We start from the raw sequence: 20126 nt of genomic DNA on the forward strand, positions 1-20126 counted from the left end.
ATTCTTCTCAAAAGTGGCCTAAATGTGTCACAGAAAATTCTGCTTTTCCAGTAAACCTCACCATGCTTATAGAAAATTCATGAGCACTCATAAAGTGCAACACTGAAGAAAAATTATAGACATTTTTTAGTAGATGACAATCTCTAAAAACTTTCAGTACCAACATATAAACTGAGATCATCTTGGAATCCTGCAGGGAGTGGAATTCCCTTCAGAGTACATGTGCTGCTATCATAGTTCATATTGAAGAAGACAATGTTTTCAAATGTGTATCATGCATGACACAGATGGAAAGCTGTGGATCACGCAATGCACCAGATACTTCAAACAGTGTGTGAACAAGGTGCTAGATCACCTTGAAGGGCTCATGAGAAAGTTTTGAACTGGTCAATTCTCTTTCATTCTTCCTCATTGTTGCCTTTTGAAAAGTTCAGTCAAGGGTAAAGAGGGCTTTTCTGACACTTAACTAATCTCCGTTTTTAACAAAGAGCTGGGTTTTGGTAGGCTGATGTCAAATTAGAATTGTTTTAAAGTAGAATTCAATAACATTGCTTGTTTTATTGTATTTATTTTTATCTCTAAGGTAAGGCACTAGATTTCTATTTTCTATTATAATCCCTGGATTGGCGTTGGAGGGAGGGTTTTTTCCATCAGTGGCTATGCTTAGAATTGCCATTGGCAGGTTTATGAGATTGAAAAGCAGACTGACTTTCGATTGGTTTATCATTGCTCTCAAAGGTCTATAGACACTGTACCCCTATCTTGCTCATCCTATACCTCCTCACTCACTGTTAGTGACAACAGATAATAATTGTAAGACCATTTAAATACATATTTTTCTGTTAAAAATTACCTAGTCCATGAAAGCCCGTCTCTACTAAAAATACAAAAAATTGCCAGGCGTGGTGGCGGGTGCCTGTAGTCCCAGCTACTCGGGACACTGAGGCAGGAGAATGGCGTGAACCTGGGAGGCAGAGTTTGTAGTGAGCCGAAATCGACATCACGCCACTGCACTCCAGCCTGGGCGACAGAGTCAGACTCTGTCTCAAAAACAAACAAACAAAAAATTACCTATTCCAATATTTCGTATCTGTGTCTTACTTCTCTGCCTAATTACAAACTATAACAGGTCAAAGAAGCTGTATTGAGTAACGATTGGGTATGGGTCTGGAGCCAGATCCCACTGATTCAATTATCTGTTCACCCACTTTCTTTCTCCCCCTCCCCCACCCGAGACAGTCTCACTCTTGTTGCCCAGGCTGGAGTGCAGTGGCACTATCTCAGCTCACTGCAACTTCTGCCTCCTGGGTTCAAGAGATTCTCCTGCCTCAGCCTCCTGAGTAGCTGGGATTAAAGGTGCCCACAACCACACCCAGCTAATTTTTGTATTTTTAGTAGAGATGGAATTTCACCATGATGGCCAGGCTGGTCTCGAACTCCTGACCTCGTGATCCTGCTTTGACCTCCCAAAGTGCTGGGATTACAAGAGTGAGCTACTGTGCCCATCCCTGTTCACCCATTTTCTATCTGGGTGACAATGGGAGAACTCACACTCCCTGAGCTTTGTCTCCTTAACTATGAAATAGGAATAATAACAGTGTAGCTCTCATAGGTTGTTGTGAGGATTAAATAATATTTTATACTTATATGATCATCCACATAAGGCACATAGCCTAATACATAGCACTTAACAAGCTTTCAAAACTATTATTTGGAAAATTCAACTTCTTTGGATTCCTGGAGTTACTAATAAAATGGCTTAATATTTTCAGGTGTTCATTAATTTGTTAAATAAAGAAATATTATACAAATTAAAAATCAATTATACAAGTAGAATATTAAAGAAAACAGATAATACAAACTGAGCCCAATGTTGTGGGATACATTGATGGCATCCTGAAATGTTGAAGTGCTTGATGCTTCCTCTGCCAAAAACAGGAGGCTCTGGCTTGAGAGTGCCTTGACATTCAACCTTGTGTGTAGTTCTTCAGTTTCCCATTTGTAATACCTGGCTTTGAAATGATATATTCCCAATTTTAATTTTAAGAATCATTTGACAAGCTAAGCTGAAATAATTTGTACTTGGACATTACAAAAATTGACATGGTGAATTCTGAAAGAAAAAAAATATGTATATTTTTGCTTATATTGTATGTAGTAATTATCAATTTCCTTTTTTCTGACTCAATGAAATATCATTTCCTCAAAAGAAACTAACCAAATAATCAGAGTTCTGAGTCCATAAAGAGTTTTATGATTTCTGGAGGTAGTTTCTTGTGCCTCTGTGATTTCCTAATAGCTAGCCAGTTTTTACTGCTCAGAGCCTGTTTGTATCAAGAATCTTGTGCTTTGGAGATTACAAAGACCACACTGAGGAACTGGACAGTTGTCCCTAACAATCTGCTTCCTGAAGTAGAACTCATTATAGAACTGGGTGTACACTAATTCCAACAGCATTAAGTTAATCTGAAGAACTTCTAACATAGAGATTTACAAAGTATTCCATCATCTGTGGACAATTTTAAGAAATAGCTAGAAATATTCGCGTAAGCTATCTAACATCCTGACACACAGATACAATGGTTGACAGACATACCTGTGTGATCTTTATATAGCAAAACCATCATTAATCGAAATTAGGTAATATATTGGATTTCCTGACTACATTTTGTAGTTGGGATTCAGAAACTAATTACCAAGAAGATTAAAATAGAAACAGATTCTACACTTGATTTAAAACTTTTAATCTAATAATGTTCAGAATAAAAATCCTAAAGCCATATATGCTACTAAGTGTTACAGTTTTGTCAATACAATTTACTTGGTAATAGAGGAAATTAGATTAAAACTTTAGAAGTGTCTCCAACAAGTTGAAACAGATTAGATGTTATACTTTTTTTTTTTTTGAGACAGAGTCTTGCTCTGTTGCCTCAACTGGAGTGCAGTGGTGCAATCTTGGCTCACTGCAACCACTGCCTCCTGGGTTCAACAATCTCCAGTCTCAGTCTCCCGAATAGCTTGGATTATAGGCGCGCATCACCACGTCCGGAGAATTTTTGTATTTTCAGTAGAGATAGGGTTTTGCCATGTTGACAAGGCTTGTCTTGAGCTCCTGACATCAGGTGATCTGCCCGCCTCAGCCTCCCAAAGTGCTGGAATTACAAGCATGAGCCACTGTGCCCGGCAGATGTTATACTTTCAATAGTTTAATTAATTAAAAAATTATGATAAATAATTTCTAATATTTAAAAATAAATTTCCACAGTTCTGATATGGACTTTTCATTGAGCCTGCCACTCAGCATTTAATACTAATTGTTAGTACACTACTTCTAAATAATTGATTTTACTGAACTAAAACAATATGCATTTACTTTATATTTTATATTTACACTTACAACAAAATGACTAATAAAACATTATTGTACATACACACCTATTCTGTAACTTTTTATTAATTTAGATTAAATATAAATTATAAGTTTAAATTAGACACCTGATTGCCTGAGTAACATATACAGTTCACGTACTATAAATACTGTTAATCAAAATATAGTTTTGAAAACATTAGAACAACTTTAATTTCAATAAATAGTATCACTTCATATTTCTTCTGTTCTTTTTTTTTTTTTTTTTTTTCCCCTCAAATACCAGTCAAAATGCAAGGGTATATAAAAAAGGAACATTTAAATACTGGGTGTGTGTCTCTGTCTTAGGACATAGAATTGAGAAGGGAAGTGCAATCATACACACTATATGGTCCACGGGGGTAAGAAACCTTAGGTGTCAGGGAAGATCTGTTCTCTACTCTATTTCTGTGGGCTTGAATAATAATAGTTTTCTTCCTTTCTTTTCCTTTTTTTTTTTTTTTTTTTTTTTTTTTGAGATGGAATCTCACTCTGTCACCCAGGCTGGAATGCAGTAGTGAGATCTCCGCTCACTGCAACCTCCACCTCCCAGGTTCAAACGATTCTCCTGCCTCAGCCTTCCGAGTAAATGGGATTACAGGTGAGTGCCACCGTGCCCGGCTAAGTTTTGTAATTTTAGTATAGATGGGTTTCACCATGTTGGCCAGGCTGGTCTTGAACTCCTGACATCAGGTGATCCACCCACTTCAGCCTCCCAAAGTGCTGGGATTACAGGTGTGAGCCACTGCACCGGCCGAATAATAGTTTTCCAGTAACTTCTACCTTTGGTCAAAGACAATTTCTTATGAAGATTTCTGAGGACTTTTTAAAATAATTTCTCTCAAGATTTTAGAGAAATAAAAATATTAATTAGAGAGTTAATATTTCAAAGGATAATAAGAGTCTACAGTAACTTACTCTGACATTAGTTTGGCAACAAGAAGTGATAGTTATTTTAAAACTAAATTACGCATCACTTCACTCCCTACTTTCATTATTTTCCACCTAAACATTGAGCACATGACTGGTGGCCTAATTATACGAAAAACATAAGCCAGATGGCTTGAATTCTAAGCATTAAATTTAAGATTGATTGGACATCAGAAGCATCAACTATACCCCTCTGTTTAGTATACTCAAATCACAAAGCCAGTAAATGCCACAGTAACAACTACAACATGTCTTTTGTTATCATTATCATGTTATGTCCAAGTGTTAATGGCTGAAAACAGCCTTTTTCATAGCGAAATCTAACACCATTTGGATCTTCAAATTGACGTTAACATATAAGCATTAAGTGTAAGGTTTTTTAAAGTGGTAAAAAATATACATTTTCTACAGATGATGAACTACTAGATATTGGTGTTGAGAGAAACATTAGAACCTTTCATTGTACTTATTTTTGATCACGAACACAAAGCATAATCAATCATATCGGCATGGTACTAAGCAACACTGAGTAATACCTAAAATTACAAAGGGTAGAGTACTCTCCATGGAAATTGCCAGCCCAAAAGATACTTCAACAGAATCTGCAAAACAGAAGCTTATAATCTAAAACAAAGACAAATATTTTTGTTCCAAAGGTAGGCCCAAAGAGATAGAACTTTTAAATCTCCATATTTCTTACATATTTTTTTCTATAACGTATTTAACTCTTTTTTTTTTTCACATACTGCTAAAAATCTGCAACTCGTTTTGTATATATGCATGTGTTATTTTGTAGTTTTAGAGAACTGAATATACTTGGCAAAGGATGAGAAAAGCAGCATTACAAAGATGAGTTTTTCAAACAAAAATGTAACAGAATATTATTAAATTCCTGACTCAATTCATTTTAAAAATTCAACTGCATCAATTTAGATTTCTTATGAAGCAAATATGGCATTTCCCTTCTTTTCAAACTAATTATAATCCCCAATGGGCAAAAACTTATTTCTCTTATGGCTTTTGCTACAGATCAATTCAGAGTCTAGAATATTTGGCATGCATCCTGACTCATTGTGTAGGCTCCTTTTTAGCTTTGTTCAATAAAATTAAAATTTCACAGTTCCCTGTTATTGTTAAGAGAGACAAAAGAAAGAAAGAAAGAAAGAAAGAAAGAAAGAAAGAAAGAAAGAAAGAAAGAAAGAAAGAAAGAAAGAAAGAAAGAAAGAAAGAAAGAAAGAGAGAGAAACATCAACGAATAATTGCACCTCCTTTTGGTGGAGGGTCAATGCACAAAAGTTACCAAAGTCACTGGATGAAAGCTATGAAAAAACTTAATGTATTCATTCCACTTGGACTATTTAGTGACTCCCATATAGGTCATTCATTCTTTCCTATGAAAGCTAGAAGACAATTTCCTGGTCCCATTCATATGGTTAGGCTCTCCCTTCAAGGGTTCTATTAGAACGAAAACATTTCAATGCAAAATAAATGCTATTATACGGGCTCTCTCACATACACACTCTCTTCCTTTCTCTTTTTTTCTCTCCCTCTCTCTCGCAGAAAAATATACATACACAAATACATTCACACATACAAAAAATCATTAGCAGAAAAGAGGAAAAGAATAAATTTAGCAGAACAAATAGGTGAAAGAAAAACACATGATATATCAAAAAATTACCATAAAATGTAGAGATCTAATAATACTACAAAAAAAAACTTACTGAATTAACAGAAGCTGCTTTACACATAGAAAATAAGTTCCCCACACTACCAAGTTTGTAGAAAAATATACTTATTTTAATTACAACTACTTTAAAAGTTTAGAAATATACCAGAAGTTAAATTATGTTTCAAAGTTTCCATTAAAAAGATAATAGCATATGTACACATCATGGTTTCAAAGAAGCAAGATAGAGCTATACAATTATTTTTTTAAAGTTTTAGAATTAGATTGAAAATCAATCAACAGATACCAGTCACACACACACCAGACAGAATGTTCAAAGTACATCCTGAGAAATAGTGATTCCACAGAATGTCATTAACTGTTATTTTACAATTCATCTGGGATCAAATAACTATAGAATGCCAAAAAATGGAAAGCAGTAAAACAATATGGTTTTCATTTCTATCTCTCCTATATTATACTGCCCCACAGGATTTTTTTTTTTTTTTAATTGCCAGTGTGAAAAGTAGAGAAAGTGTCATCTCAACAATGAGTAAGATATTAACCAGAAGTTTTTTTCAGGCAGGTAGAAAATGTAAAGTTCCCTTCTGGATCCTGAGAGATTGTGAAAAGGAGAAAAAGATGGGAAAGTTGTAGAAAGATCAGCTGCACATATTCTCAAGACATCAGGGCAGCTCTCAGATTGATATGGGATGGACCAAGACACTGGAAAGATAAGCGTCACACTCACCTGGATTTATCATGGGAAAAGGCCAAGCTTCTAGGAGAAACAATACTGGATGCACACAACATTTTTAAAAATTTAGGAGTTATTTTGTGACATTAAAAGTTGGTAGAAGTTAGAAGTATAAGCTTGAGGCAGTATTCCTGGCTCCTCACAGGACCTAGGAGGTTTACAGGGTCATGTGCTGCTGTAAGGATCTTGGCTCAAGGAGTGTCATATATCAACAGCAACATAAGATTAAGCAGCAGCTCATCAAGAACAAAGACTTGAAGACAGCGAAACCCACAGTGAGTGAGGATGCCTGCACTTCATAGTCAGATTAAAGTACAGAGTGCAGATCAGACCAACCCCCATCAGAGACGAATGAGTTTCCAGGGACTGTGTGGATAGGAGGCCCTTTCTCCTTTCCAGCTGCTAACAGGAAGGCACATAATCCCATGCTCCTAAATATCTAGATAGAGAGATACTGTGATACCATATGTTAGAAAATTCAAAATCTGTCTCCCAGCAGCCTCCCTCAACAACATCCCCCAGCACACCCGCTTCATTCACAAGTCACAGCCACACAGGATAGAGGCACTGAGGATGTTCAGATCATCTGTTTGCTAGTCAAAATATAGTACATATATTTATAACCTACATTTAAATTTGGGAAATACTGATTAAAAATACTACACAGATGTCCTAACAAAATATTTGTAAGTGTGGACCATTTTCCAAGATACAAAATTTAAGTACATTATCTTTACTGTATATAAAAGCATGAAGCTTTCCTCCAAAGGTTATCTTGAAACCATGGAACAAACAATTTCTAAAGGTTATTCTAAATGGAAGTATATTTACAAAGTACATCTACATACTATATATTGATTATATATATGCATATTTACATAGTTGTATAATTATACAGTACAAGTAAAAAATAATAAATGTGAATAATACACGATCAGGAGAGTGGGAAGAAGAACAGGGAAGGGAAGAGGAGGATTTTAGTGTTATTGTAGAAATTTAAATGTATTAAAAGAGATATCTTATACCAAATTTTAAAAACTATTAAAAATAGTACATGACACTTATTATATAACTTACATAACATGATACTTGTTATATAACAAGTCTGTATGTGTGATTTTTTTTTTTTTTTTTTTTTTTCTGAGATTGGGTCTGTCTCTTTCACCTAGGCTACAGTACAGTGGCGCAATCATGGTTCACTGCAGCTTCAATCTCCTGGATTTAACCGACACTCCAGCCTCAGCCTCCAGAGGAGCTGACACTACAGGTGCAAATTTTTAAATATATATTTTTTTTTCTGTAGAGATGGGATCTCACTATGATGCCCAGGCTGGTCTTGAACTCCTTGACTCAAGCAGTCCTCCCGCCCTGGCCTCCCAAAGTGCCAGGATTACAGGCATGAGCCACCACTCCCAGTCTGAAATATTTTACAATTTAACATGTACTTGCTTTAACTTTATAAAAAGAGTTGTAAGGTAATAAGAGTACTTATAGTTTATAGCTGTAACTGTATAGCTTATAACTGTATAGCTTATAACTGTAGCTTATAAGCTTAGAACTATAGCTTATAACTTATAAATGCAAGCTTATAGCTTATAACTATAGCTTGAGTAGTGAGTTTCAAATTCCCTGATCACATATTTAAAGGAAATTTTTAAAAGCATGTGTTCATAGGTTCTGTCTTTTCGGTTGGATGTTCTCAGTGTCGTGTTGGGAAAGCCAGGTTGAAGAAGATACAAAGACACTGTAAAAAGTTCAGGTTCTCTTCACGAGCTCTAGTTAGTGTGATTATAGCTAACACATTAATTAAAGATCATTAGCCAAACAGCAAGTTATAAACTGAGATTGCACAAAAGCAGCAAATGAGGTTGAATCAACTCAGAGGCAAGAATCTTTTTTGAAAACTCAGAATTCCAGATTAGATGAAAGGATGCAGGAAAATAAGCAGAAAGCAAGACGACAGAGAGGAGTCATATGGCAGAGCAACAGTGGGTGCTAGAAAGTTGGGGCATGAGTGCAGAGTTGACAACTAGAGACCAAACAGAAAATAGCTGATAAAAAGAGAAAATATTTTAGAGGCATTGAGAATGTAAAAGAATCTAAACTGTAAACTGGGGAGAGAGAACATAATAGAAAGATCCAGATTCTAATACCATCTTATGAGTTCAATTTTAGAAAAATTTCAACTCTGATTACTAAGCAGACGTGTGATGCTAGTATAGTCCATCAAATTCTTAAATCCTCTATTAGTTCTTGAAATAGAATAGAGTAGGCTGAAGGTGAAGAAAGTTTGAAGTTGAAATTCCAAATAAATATTCTGGAGCTGCTACAATTGGGATATTCTACTTATTTTGGTCAGGCATTGAAACCTAGTGTTTGCCCAAGATTGTAATAAACAGTGCAACAGCCCTACAAGAGAATTCAGCCTCCACAGTCTAATATAATTGTATTTATGTACATTTTTTTAAAACTTGTTTTTCCCTTGGTATAAAGTTTAAAAGAGCAGACACCTTCGAGTAAATAGAAGTGATTTTATACAAACTATTAACAACTCGCAAAATGAATTTGTAACTATCTTGTCATGAACACGAGGCTAGCATAGATTTAAATTCTTGCTCAGGCAAAAATAGAGCTCCAAGATGTTCTTTAAAGACCTTTAATAATTTAATCCAAATGTGCCAAATGTACATTTTTACAGATTCATAAATTTAGCCATTTCAAAAACTAGGCATTAATAAAATTGGAAGTTATATAGTTAATTTAATTTTTAAAATTTATATCCAAAGTTTCACCAAGACTAAATTATTAACCCTGGTCTCCTACACTATATTGAATTTACATTTATTCAAAGTCTCCTTAAATTATAGATTAGCATACAATTTTTCCATAGATTGAACATTCATTGTTAAAATTGTGAGTACTCATAGACCCAAACAATTATACCAGGTTAAATTCAATAAACATGGTATTTCAGTAAATATAAATATAGAGTTTAAAAAATATTTACAATGATTATTATTTTAATTCCCTATACTATATATATATAGTATGTGTCAAATTACTCTGCTTCATTTTTTTCATAGTGCTTCTCTCTCTCTTTCTCTCGCTTCTATATTGCTTTCTTTACATAATTGAAATAAACACAAAACAAATTGTTTAAATTAGAATATGTCAAGGTAGAACAAATTACAATGTTCAGACTTTAGAAATGAAATAACCCTACTGATAATGGAATTATAGATAAATGCAAACATTGGTGCTGAGAAGTAAGAGATAACAACTAGGTGAACTTCAAGAGCATAATAGAATCTCCCCTTAAACGTAGCACGGGTTAAGAAAACTGTGGACACAAACCGAAATAAAAATGGATTCTAAATAGAGATCCTGCAAGAGGGAATAGGTTAGACACTCATCCCACACTTAATGCAATCCTACTCTACTTCCTGCTAAGTCCTGAGGACATGGGACATGTGAAAGAGTGAAACACACCCACGCTTCTAGACAAGATCGGTTCTTAGACATAAGGACACATAACTGAGTCAAACGATAAGGACTTGGCATAACACAGTGAACCTTTGCAAAGTGTTATGTTTCTTTCCCATTCAATAAAAACATCAGAAGGAGAATCATCCCAGGGAGTGTTAAATAATTAGCATAAATATGTAACATTTCTATATTTATTGAGGACAAAAGGAAACAAGGTGGCCACTTATCCCTTTCGAAAATAAGGGGCATGAAATGCTGTACTAAGATATGACATAGAATTTTCTTTACATTAATTAGCACCTGTGCACAATAAAATTGTATAACTCAAATCAGACGACAACCCTCCATCCTTGCCCCCCGTGTATGTGTGTGTGTGTGTGTGTGTGTGTGTGTGTGTGTGTGTGTGTGTGTACACTGGTCTGGAACTTACAGCAATACTAGTGGCTGGGAGAATCCTATATAACCTCACTACTGAAAACATTTAAATATATTTTTCTCTTCATATGGAAAGAACGAAGTGTATTCATGCTGTATCCACAGAGGTTCAAAGCAGATGCTTTGGTTTCCAGTAACCCTGGAGTCACATCCCAGTTACAGGACTTGCTAACTGTAGGACTTTAGACAAGTTACAGAACCTCTTTTTGCCCACTTTCCTTATCAATGAAATAGGGGTAATAAAGAGATTAAGTAAGATAATCATTCTAAAGCTTTTAACGTATTTCTCGGGCCATATGGTTACCATCAACTAAATATTCGGTATTGTTGTTACTAAGGTGATTGATAGTAATCTATTTGAAGCATATAATCGACCAAAACAGAGTTAAATCATGCTAAAGTGAGGGAAAGGAAGGAGAGGAAAATACAGAAATAACAACCTAGTCCAGAAATTGTTCAGAGTTAACAAGTCATTATTCCACTTTTGTTTAGTAAGTGAAAATGCAAAAGACAACAGAGCAAACTAGCCAGTAATATAAACTAGCCCACAAAAGTCCTTGGTAGTTGCTATGGACAAATTGGTGATGAATGCAGTTTGAGGCTTTGTGAAGTAATTCTGAAAACCAATTCTACAAAGTGGTAAATGGTAGTTTTATGATATTGTGGTAAGCTCTACTGGTTGCATATTCTAAAGACTCAATTATAAGAAGATAGTATTAGGAAAATCACTTAAAGACATGTTATTATTGCCAGCACTTATACATGTAGCTCATAAGTGTTGTTCAAAATAAATGAAATTTCAGAGCACTTAAAGGTTTTTCATTATTTTCATTTTCCCCATAAAAGTTCAATGAAAGTACTGTGGAATCTAGCAAATGCATTTAACACACTTCTATGAAGTCTGGGAGTCCTATCCAGTTTGGACAAACTTTCTCTTTTCTAATCAATTACTAGATGAAATGTTTTTTGCTTATCCAACAATGCCAAATTGGCATATTTGTCTACAGAACAGGCCCAATTAATATTAATAAATGCTGATAAAATGAATTACACATAGCAAATACTCTTGATTTCTGTCTCAGTGTTAACAGCTTTAAGATAGAATCAAATATATTAAACAAAATAAATACATTCTCCATTTCGGCAATGTCAATCAAGAAATTATTGTAAATAAAATTATTTTAAGTGAAAATATTAATGTTTCAAAAGCAAATGCTGGCTTAAATGATCACTGTCATCTACTAATACAGAACAGATGCTTTTTATTCTTTTTTCACACTGTATTCGATTAAAGAATGACATACAATAATCATTGAATAACTACAGAATCTTAGGGATTTAAGCAAAAAAAATGAATTCCAGAATGATGTGAATATAGTGTTTCCTTATTTCTATTCACTAAATGCTAATGCTAGCATGTTCACACTCTAATATAAGAAAATAATGGTCTTATTCTACCTCTTTGGTCTATCTTTTATAAAGTTCTGGGTTATATTAAGGAATATTTACTCTTCCATCTTATCACTCCAGGCTTTTTGTAAAGTAGCTAACCTAAGTTTTTATAAGTCTGTGAACACAGAGACAAAACCTTTTCAGGTAAGACCTTAGTTTCAAAAGAATTGTGTTCAAATTTGCTTCACTGTGGTTATTGCAGATGATGACCCAAAAATGGAGAGATAAGACCAGAGTCACAAACACTCACCGCAGTTGGCCTCGTCTGATGCATCTGCACAGTCTGGATCCTCATCACAAACCCACAGCTTGGAAATGCAATGTTTTGTAGTCTTACACTGGAAATAGTCTGGAGAACAGCTGTTTTCAGCTTAGGAAAAAAACTGCTATTAAAATGTAGCTTTGGAGAACATATTTATTTATTAAAAACAAATTTTATAGACAAATGTTTAAGACAGTTTATCAAAAAAATATATTGTCTTTAATAGGACTCTGAAGGTGAGGAATTTTAACTTTTAATTTCTTATGAGATACTCCTGATATCCTCTCCAGTAAAAATAAAGAAAACATATTTTTGCAGTGATACACTGATAAATATCAGAGTTTTCAAAAAAAACTGTTGATTAGATATTTGAACACTAATTTTAAGAATTAAGAATTCAGGGACTTTCAAAATAAGTCTTCTTCCAGAAAAAATAAGAATTCATAGGTACACATTTTTGTAAACTCAAAAATACTAAAATTGGAAGGCATTAAGTGAATAAGGAAATAAAAAGTACAAAGTTTATCAAAATGTCTAGGAATTGTGTTGAGTTTTATACATATATGGAGTCTTGCTCTGTTGCCCAGGTTGGGGTGCAGTGATACGGTCTCGGCTCACCGCAACCCCCATCTCCCAGGATCAAGCTATTCTCCTGCCTCAGTCTCCGAAGTAGCTGGGATTATAAGCACCTGCCACTGTGCCCAGTTAATTTTTGTATTTTTATTAGAGACATGTTTTCATCATGTTGGCTAGGCTAGTCTCGAACTCCTGACCTCAGGTAATCCACTTGCCTCGGCCTCCCAAAGTGCTGGGATTACAGGCGTGAGCCACTGTGCCCGGCCTGTGTTGAGTTTTTGAGGGAAGTGAACATCCTACTTAGACTGTAAACTGCATCACAAATCCTAGTCAGTTCAATGCATCATCTTCTAGAATGGCTAACCATAAAGAACTGGTACTGACTTTATTCTGAATGCACCCTCTTAATCAAATTGCTGGATGACTGCACATTATTTACTGATAAAAGTTTTAGAGGAATAAAATAAAACTTCAGCAAGACAGAAATGTTGACAGCTGTTCTGTCGAAGCCCTGAAACTTGACAGGTTGCTCCATTGTTCACACAATCTGAATGTGTGAGTACGTGCGCAAGCATGTGCATGCCAGCCTATGTGCATATATATGTACATGGTATAAACAGTTTTGCCTTCCATTTAACGTAATTTGAATTTTGATGGAAGATGGAAATATGAGATGAAAAGAAACAAAATATTTTACTATCATTCTTTCAAATAGTTCATTAAGATATGTTAAATAGAGCATTACTTAGAATTTTGTAGAAGTTAAACTTTTGTTAGACTATTTTACCCAGATTTTATATGTCTCTTCATGAGTACAACATGTATTTCATGGAGAAAAAAACTCTCTAATTAAAAATAACTTAATTTCAAGAAATGAATTAATCAACTGTCATGTTGTATTTGATGCTTCTCTTAAGGATGATGTGGATGAATGAATGTTGTTCATGTTTGTTATAATTTCCAGGTAGATTTTAAAGTAAACTTGCCCATATTTTCATTTTCTCTATTTTTATTTAGAGCTTCTATCCCAGTTGTCACCTATTTCTAATTATTTGACCATAATTTATTTTTAATTTATCTACATCATATGAGTTTATGAAGTATAGTAATAATTTTTAGACTTATTTTAGTTAGGAGTCAAAGTTAAGACAAGACAGAGCATTTTGAGCTGACTTACGACAGTCTCTTTCATCTTCCTCATCACCACAGTCATCTTGCCCATTACATCTTAAGTTTACTGGGATACATTTCTGGTTCTTGGTACACTTGAATTGACCTGACAGGCAGACATGTGTGTCTAGAACATAGAGAGAGAGGAAAAAAAATATGTGTCTGGATTTAAATCGCACAGACATAATCAGTTGAGAATTAGACTTACATCCATTAGTTAGGAATTTAATCACCTACCACAGTTGAGTTCATCAGAATTGTCTCCACAATCATTCTCTCCATCACAGATGAAAGCTGGTAGAGCACAGAGTCCAGTCCCACACTGAAATCGGCCTGGCTGACATTTAAATTCAGCTAGGGGAGAAAGCATAGATATTGTGGAATGGCAATCTTACCTCACAACTTCTTAAACACAGACTTTCTGGCATTCAAGATATTTACTATAATAAATATATCCTGGAACACAATGTGAATGTCTCTCATCTCGATAGCTATCAGATTCAAATGTTTAGCTCTGAGCAACTCAGATGGCTTCCAGAAAACATTTAATAAACCATACTTTAGAAGGTAGGAATTAATAATAGACAAATATTTTTTAAAAATATTAAAAAACAAAAGTGTCCTAATTTTAATGAAGTGATATTGAGAGGTTAAGTTGCAGAATGAAATTTATTGTAACAAAATCTGTTATTCATTCCAATATCATTTTTTGAGAAATAATTTTTCCTTGATCACTTGGCCTATGGTGCGTGTGATTTGACCACAATGCATATTCTTTCTTTTCTTTTTTTCTTTTTTTTTTTTCCTTTTTTCCTTCTGAGACAGAGTCTTGCTCTGTCGCCCAGTCTGGAGTGCAGTGGTGTGATATTGGTTCACTACAACCTCTGTCTCTTATGTTCAAGCAATTCTACTGCCTCAGTCTCCCGAGTAGCTGGGATTACAGTCACCCACCACCACGCCTGGCTAATTTTTTGTATTTTTAGTAGATATGGGGTTTCACCATGTTGGCCAGGCTGGTCTCGAATTCTGGACCTCAGGTGATCTCCCCACCTCGGGTACCCAAAGTTTTGGGATTACAGACATGAGTCACTGCACCTGGCCCACAATACATATTCTCTAGCACAATGTAAAGCAAATGTTTTCTATATCTATCACATTTTAAATCAGATTTATCAATATTCATCCCTATAATCCTATTATTATACGAGAGAAAAATATCTTATAATGGCAAATATTTTATATACTATACATATATTATAACAAGTAACTCCTAAGTGATAATGCATTTTATCTTATCGTATTATCTGGGAATAACAATAATAAGGCAGGATCTGCTGAGGATCTACTATGTGTCAGGCACTGGGCTAGACCCCTTCACATACAGTTACTAATATCATCTCGTCATAACATTCTCATTTTGGCATCACCATTTTAGCAATGAGTAAACTAAATTTACTGAATATGAATAATTCATCTAAGTATGCACAACTTTGAAGTGTCAGACTCTGAATTCAAATCTACTATGGTGTTTGCAATAAAACACTTATCTTTTGACTAATAATTTTAATGAACATTACTGATTTTGAGATTAATATTATCTTTATTAGCGCAAATCAGTGAATCAAACACTAATAAATAGCATTTAAACTTTTTTTGATAAATAAATTATGCTTTTATAATTACAATATTACATAAAAATTTAAACATTCTTTTAAAAATAACTCTATATATGGTTTGCTTCCATGGAAGAGAGTTCTAAAATGTTGAAAGTTATTTGCTTCCAATCTATAACATTTGTTAATTAATCATACTAAATGTTTAAACTGAATGACACAATTATCTCATACTTTAAACATGTGCCTTTCTTCTATTTCATTTTGCTTTGTATATAATTTTCTTTAATACTCCTTTGCTATCAAAACAACTCCCCACCAGGAAAAGGGTTGCAACTATTAAAGGAATGCTTGGAAATAACTTGGAAGCCCATTTGACCTTCAAATCTGTCTCTAGAATAATCTTAAGTGTATTAGATTATTATAAGAAACATTATAACAAATCTGTGATGCCAGATAATTTTGATGCATCCCTCCTAACTACCTTTATATAAATAACAGTATGTAAGTTTGCAAGTATGGGACCCTGGGATGAGACTTTCCTGTCTTCTCAGGTGAAGTTATAAGTATTGCCAGCAGCTCTTATTGTCTGCAGGAATTGATGATGCATCTACCCGAAAGTGAAATCTAAGCATTCCGTAGACTCTTGCATATAATTTTCTACTTCACCATGACTCTCAAGTAAAGTATCATGCCTACAGATATTCAAAGCTGTTAACCCATCAACTACAAGTAAATGTTTATTTGCTATACTAAAAGAAAGCTCACAGAGATAATGAAACCAATAAAAACATTTAAGACTACTGAAGAAAATATAGAGGGAAAGTTCCACGACATTAGTGTAGGTAAAAACTTTTTGGATATGACTCTAAAAACACAGGCAACAAAAGCAAAAATAGACAAATTGAATTACTTCAAATTAAAAAAAAAAAAACTTATATACAGAAAAAGAAACAATCAACAGAATAAAGAGACAATCTATAAAATGGAAGAAAATATTTGCAAACAGTACATGTGCTAATGGGTTAATATCCAAAATATATAAAGAATACTCAACAGTAAGAAAAAAAAAAACTCATTTAAAAATGAGCCGAGGATTTGAATAGGCATTTCTTTAAAAAATTATACAAATGGCCAACTGGTATATTAAAAAATACTCAACATCATTAATTATCAGGAAAATGCAAATAAAACCACAATAAGGTATCATCTTATACCTGTTAAGTTAGGCATTGTAAAAAAAGAAGAAATATAAGTGTTAGCAATGATGTGAAGAAAAGAAAATATTTGTATGTTATTAATTCCTATCCTGACCACTGAAAGTTTCTCCACATTAACAAGAAGGCATCCGTACTGTCTGATCATGTGTTCACTGCAGTAGCATTTTCATTTTCTTTTAAGAACTTTTCCTTTGCAATCATAATTTTGCTGAGTGGTACAAGAAGCATAGCTTTTGGTATATCTCGTGTTTTGAGATGCCTTTCTTGTATTTCATTGGTAGAAATGTAAATTAGTACTGCTATTTTGGGTAACAGTATGCAGGTTTCTCAAAAAATTAAAAATGTAGTGACCATATGATCCAGCAATCCCACTACTAGATATATACAGGCATACCTAGAAGATATTGGAGGTTCAGTTCCAGACCACCACAATAAAGCACATATCACAATAAAGCATGTCATACATTTTTTTTTTTTTTAGTTTCCTAGTACATATAAAAGTTATGTTTATACTATACTGTAGTCTATTGAGTGTGCAATGGCATTATGTTTAAAAAAACTGTACAAAATTAAATAGAGTTAGGTAGGGCCTTGCTCTGGATTAGGCTTTGGCTTAAGGAACTGTTGTAGATGACTTCATCTTCTATCCTGACCACTGAAAGTTTCTCCACATTAGCAAGAAGGCATCTGTACTGTCTGATCATGTGTTCACTGCAGTAGCATTTTTATTTTCTTTTAAGAACTTTTCCTTTGCATTCATAATTTTGCTGAGTGGTACAAGAACAATAGCTTTTGATATATCTTGTGTTTTGAGATGCTTTTCTCACTAAGCTTAATAATCTCTAGCTTTTGATTTAAAGTGAGAGACATGAAATTCTTCCTTTTGCTGGAACACTTAGAAGCCATTGTGGGGCTATTAGTTGACCTAATTTTAGTATTGTTGTGCTTAGAGAATAAGGAGGAACAAGGAGAGGGAGAGAGAGAGGGAACAGTGGGTTGGTAGGCAGCCAGAACACACACAATATTTCTTGATTAAGTTTGTTGCCTTTTATGGGTATGGTCTGCAGTGTTCCAAAACAATTACAATAGTATTAATAATGTCAAAGAATATTGATCATATCACCATAACAAGTATGATCATAATAATGATAAAATTGAAATAGTGTGAGAATTACCACATTGTGACAGAGAGACAAAGTGACCACATGCTGTTGAAAAATGTCACCAATAGACAATATTGATGCAGCATTGCCATCAACCTTCTGTTTGTGAAAAATACAGTATCTGTAAAGCACAGTAAAGTACAGCAGAATAAAATAAGGTATGCCTGTATAACCAAAGACAATAAAATCATTATGTTGTAACACTATCTGCATTCACTTGTTCACTGCAGCTTTCTCCACAGTAACCAAGATATGAAATCAACCACAGGGTTCATCAATGGATGAATGAATAAAGAAAATATGGTATATATACATGAGGGAATAATATTCAATATTTTAAAATAGGAAACCCTGTTATTTGTGACAGCATGGATGAACCTGGAGGACATTATTTTATGTAATACCAGCCAGGCAAAGAAAGACAAATACCACATGATCTCACTTATAAGTAGACTCTAAGAAAGTCAAACTTACAGAGACGGAGATTAAAATGATGGTTACCAGAGGCTGGAGATTGGGGAGATTAGGAAGACGTTGTTCAAAAGACACAAAATTTCAGTTAGATGGAAAAAATTACTTCAAGAGATCTATTGTACATCTTGTTGACTATGGTTAAAAGCAATATATTGCACACTTGAAAATTACTAAGAGAATAGATTTTAAGTATTCTCAGCACAAAAAAAGCTAAGTATGTGAGGCAATGCATATGATAAATAGCGTAATTTTGCCACTCCACAATGTATACATATATGATAAAATTATGCTATATACCTTAAATATATAGAAATTTACTTGTCAATTAAAACATGTAGATATTAGTATTTAATCAAAACAAGGATCATAGAGAAGCTCTTAGATAACAGATGTCTCTTAGACAGCAGTGACTCAAAAAGACACTAAAGTAATATTTGATGACCATATATTCTGAAAGGAGTTAAATGTGAAAAATTCCTAATACTACATCGGTAGTTAATTTTTCATATCAATGTGGTTCCAGGATGAAATTTCAGTCAAAATTACAACTAGAGGTCAGGAGCTGCAGGTCATTATAGTGAAATTTTCTCAGAGAACAGTGAATTTAGACAGGAAAGATCATCTTCTTAATTAAAGGATTAAATTAATATATTCATTTTTGTTTATTTCTAAGAATTACAAAATATAAGTTGCATTCAGTGTATTTACTGTTATCATAGAAAATTTACTTTATTGTGGGGAAAGTAATAACTTTCTCTTAATAAGAATCTCAGTAAGGTCACCCAAATAATTTATTCTTCTTCTGATATTCCTTTTAACTTAATAAGTTTTTTGAAAATAATAATTTAGACATTATAGTATACCTATCCCACAGAGATACTACTCTTTATATGTTGTCTATCACAGTAAAAAACAAAAACTGTATTTAAAAAATCAAAGAGCAGTGAATCTTTCAGAAACATAAGGATTATATTAGAAAAGCAATGACTTTTATAATTTTTTTCTTTTTCATTGATTTGATTACTTACTGCTTTCAAACATATATGCTATATGAAATAATTTCAATGTGTGACAGACTTGGGCATGACCAGAGAGATGGAATATAGCCTATCTAAGTAACTATCTATATGCCCTAAATTTGAAAAAGCTTTATAATAAGGTGGTAGCAAGCTCTACAATAGAAGGTAGCCAGCTTTTTCTGTTTTTTTTTTTGCAGTGAAAGCCTAAGGATTTTGAACTCAATTGTCAAGGCCAAATCATGGCAACCATGTACTGGGATGTTGAGGGAATTATCATGATTGACTACGAGCATCTCTAACCTGACAGTGAAGTATTGGAGTGACCGACGGAGTGAAGTACACAAGACTATCAAGGAAAAGTCTGCTGATGTCTCATTACAACCAAAGTTACCAACGATTGCTGAAAAAGCAGCAGCTAACCACACCAATTACAGTCAAATGCCAAACATAATTGGTAGTCACTTTAGAGCAATTGCTAAGAACAAATTAAACTA

General features: G+C 33.9%; 1 protein-coding gene across 1 annotated transcript in view; it reads right to left on the reverse strand.

The window, feature by feature from the left end:
• Positions 1–20126, reverse strand: part of LRP1B (LDL receptor related protein 1B) — a 1897925-nt gene that overhangs the window by 191235 nt on the left and 1686564 nt on the right. Inside the window, exons 64-66 of the mRNA XM_073019651.1 lie at positions 14381–14497; positions 14151–14270; positions 12386–12505 (exon numbers count right to left, since the gene is read on the reverse strand). Coding sequence (XP_072875752.1) covers positions 12386–12505; positions 14151–14270; positions 14381–14497 — 357 coding nt within the window. The remainder of the gene's footprint in view (positions 1–12385; positions 12506–14150; positions 14271–14380; positions 14498–20126) is intronic.

The sequence above is a fragment of the Chlorocebus sabaeus genome, chromosome 10, assembly GCF_047675955.1.
Source record: "Chlorocebus sabaeus isolate Y175 chromosome 10, mChlSab1.0.hap1, whole genome shotgun sequence".
Taxonomy (NCBI): Eukaryota; Metazoa; Chordata; class Mammalia; order Primates; family Cercopithecidae; genus Chlorocebus; species Chlorocebus sabaeus.